The sequence below is a fragment of the Palaemon carinicauda genome, chromosome 20 (assembly GCF_036898095.1).
Source record: "Palaemon carinicauda isolate YSFRI2023 chromosome 20, ASM3689809v2, whole genome shotgun sequence".
Taxonomy (NCBI): Eukaryota; Metazoa; Arthropoda; class Malacostraca; order Decapoda; family Palaemonidae; genus Palaemon; species Palaemon carinicauda.
This window is the reverse complement of record NC_090744.1, coordinates 120599632-120602402: the sequence shown is the minus strand read 5'-3', so window position 1 is coordinate 120602402 and position 2771 is coordinate 120599632. Positions and strand designations below refer to the sequence as shown.

Below are 2771 nucleotides of genomic sequence, written 5' to 3'. Positions count from 1 at the left end.
TCCCCACAATCTCATCCCCACAATCTTATCCCCACAATCTCATCCCCACAAACTCATCCCCAAAATCTCATCCCCACAATCTCATCCCTACAAACTCATCTCCAAAATCTCATCCCCACAATCTCATTCCCACAAACTCATCCCCACAAACTCATCCCCAAAGCTCATCCCCATAATCTCATCTCCACAATCTCATCCTGATTCCGCATCAGTAGTAAAATGGAAGGTAGCTGCTGTGGCTTCAAAGTAAGAATGCTTCAGGTACAAAAAACAGGGCGATGGAGCAAACTTGAGAAAAAGTATATTGAGGTTGATATGCCCAATTCCATTCAGGTGTATAATTAACAGATGGGTGGTGTTGATATATTTGATCAACAGTTATCGGCCTATAGAACTTGAATTCGTTCAAGAAAATGGTGGTGGCCAATCTTTGCTTGGAGTATCAATGCTCAAGTTGTCAATTCATGGATGCTTTATCGCAAACTGGGAAATATAATCCCACTGATAGACTTCATCTGGCATTTTGTAATTGCCATAATGAAGCAATATGGTGCTCCTCGTACATCTCCTGGACCTAAGAGACTGTCTTCTGGAATTGCAAAGGATTCTGTGCTGTACAATGGTGAGCAGCACTGGACCAAGGAAGGAGACCAGCGTCACTCAAGATGCCGCGAATGTTCTCGACGCACAAAATACATTTGCAATATGTGTTCTGTACCTCTTCATCCAGAATGCATGTTGCCCTATCATGAAATACCTCAGTAGTGTATAATGAACAACAGACTGAAATAATTTGAAGCTATATAGGGATAACCTTTGTACAAGAAAAATAGAACAGTGTGGATATGCAACTCATGCAATATGTTCAAGTTTTTTTTTCTTTTATATTATGAATCAGTTAGAATTTGGAGTTTTTATTGTAACAGGCAAGATTATTGATGATAATTATTAGAGATAATAAAGTTATGTTTGAAATACTTAGGTTTAATGTAAAATTATATTGTATGTCAAAAACAAACATTTTGTGCATTCAAAGTGGCTAGTGGCAGTAAGATATGCTATATGATTGAATTTTTTATCTACTATAATTCAGATAGAATTTGCAGTTCTTTTCATAAAAGGCATGATTAGTAATGATATTTACTAAGTATGATAAAGGGATGCTTAAAATACTTATGTTTGTTAAAAAAAATTATATGTTATGTCTAGAATGGAAAGATTTTGTTCATTCAAGTGCCTAGTGGCAGCAAAAGCTGCCATCAAATAAATCATACTTAAGAAAGGAATTTTTTTATGGTGATGATTTTATGTTGATAGTAGACCAAAATTAAGTATTTTCTGCAAATATGGTGTTTTTAAAACCAATAGATAATTCTCGTCCTTAATGGGTTAATGATCTTATAACTTTCTGATACAATTTTATGTATATTCAACATTTTTTATTTTCATAATCAGTAAGAAACAATACTGATTTTTTTTCATCTTGCTCATGAGAATAAAGAAACAAATATTCGGAAAATACGATGGGAATATTGTTCGTAAACAGAAAAAACAAACAAATCAACAGTGTTCACCTATTTCCACACACACACACAAAACACGATAATTGAGTTAATGTGGTATAAAATTCATCAATAATTCTTAATTGGACAAAAATAAGTATCGCTTCTGATTTTTTAAAAGGCTGCCCCATATATGTTGAGCGTTACTTACTTATGTTACTTATGTCCGGTTTAGTGCGCTGCAACAGGGTCATCAACTATCTTGACCGCCCCATAGCTCCAATGTAGCTGGATCCATCCTCCAGTCCAGGACTGAGTTGGTGTTAGGAGATGTATACCCCTTAACAGGAGGCTTGTCAGGAATTCGCTGGAGCAAAGATGAGAGTTTTCTTTTGAATGGCTCGAATTCTCCAATCTTGTTAATGTGTACTGGGAGGCAGTTCCAGAGACGTGGGCCAATGACAGCGAAAGACTTGTCATATAGACTCTGGTTATAGGCTGCCACGCCCCCTCGCAGAGGAGGAACGACTGCTTTAAAGCCAGTCCGAGGCCTAGACACAAACTTGATTTTCAGGTCGTTGCTGACTGATCCATGGAGAATCTTCCACATGTGTAGCAGGATATACCGTTCTCGTCGGCGTTGAAGTGACATGATGGATAGTTTCTTGAGTCTCTCCCAGTAGTTGAGATGCTGAGCCCCTGCAATTCGTGCAGTAAAAGTCCGCTGAACTCCTTCCAGTTCTTCGATGTCCGACACACTTTGGGGATTCCACAGAGGACAACAGTACTCTAGTAGACTGCGTACCATAGACTTGTACAAAGTTAGCATGATGGTAGGACTCCGGTTAAAGAAGGCGCTGAGAACCCATCCGGCTTTTTGTCTTGCTTTGTTGGCCATATCTTTGATATGAGCAGTCCACTTTAGGTCCGAAGTAACAGTAACTCCAAGATCTCTCAGTTGGTCGGAAGGAGTGAGAGTGCCTTTGGACGTTGAATACTGATATAGGTCGGCAGTAAACGGTAATTGTAGCAAAGGATTCCTCCTATTTACTGCATGGCTCATAAACTCGAACTTATCTTCATGCAATGACATGTTGTTCTTAGTTGACCATTGGGTAACAGTATTCAGATCCTGTTGCAAGAGTACCATATCAGGAGTAGTTGATATTGCTCTCATAATCCTTGTATCGTCAGCAAAGCAACGAACGACACTGTTGCCTACACACAGTGTTATGTCGTTTATGAATATAAGAAACAGTATAGGACCCA

At 38.6% G+C, this 2771-nt stretch overlaps 1 protein-coding gene across 1 annotated transcript; it reads right to left on the bottom strand.

Annotated features, from left to right (window-relative positions):
- Positions 1-1755: 1755 nt before the first annotated feature.
- LOC137660111 (uncharacterized) lies at positions 1756-2679 on the bottom strand. The gene has a single exon (XM_068394827.1). It carries the CDS (start codon positions 2677-2679, stop codon positions 1756-1758), a length of 924 nt encoding a protein of 307 aa, XP_068250928.1.
- Between the last annotated feature and the right edge of the window lie 92 nt (positions 2680-2771).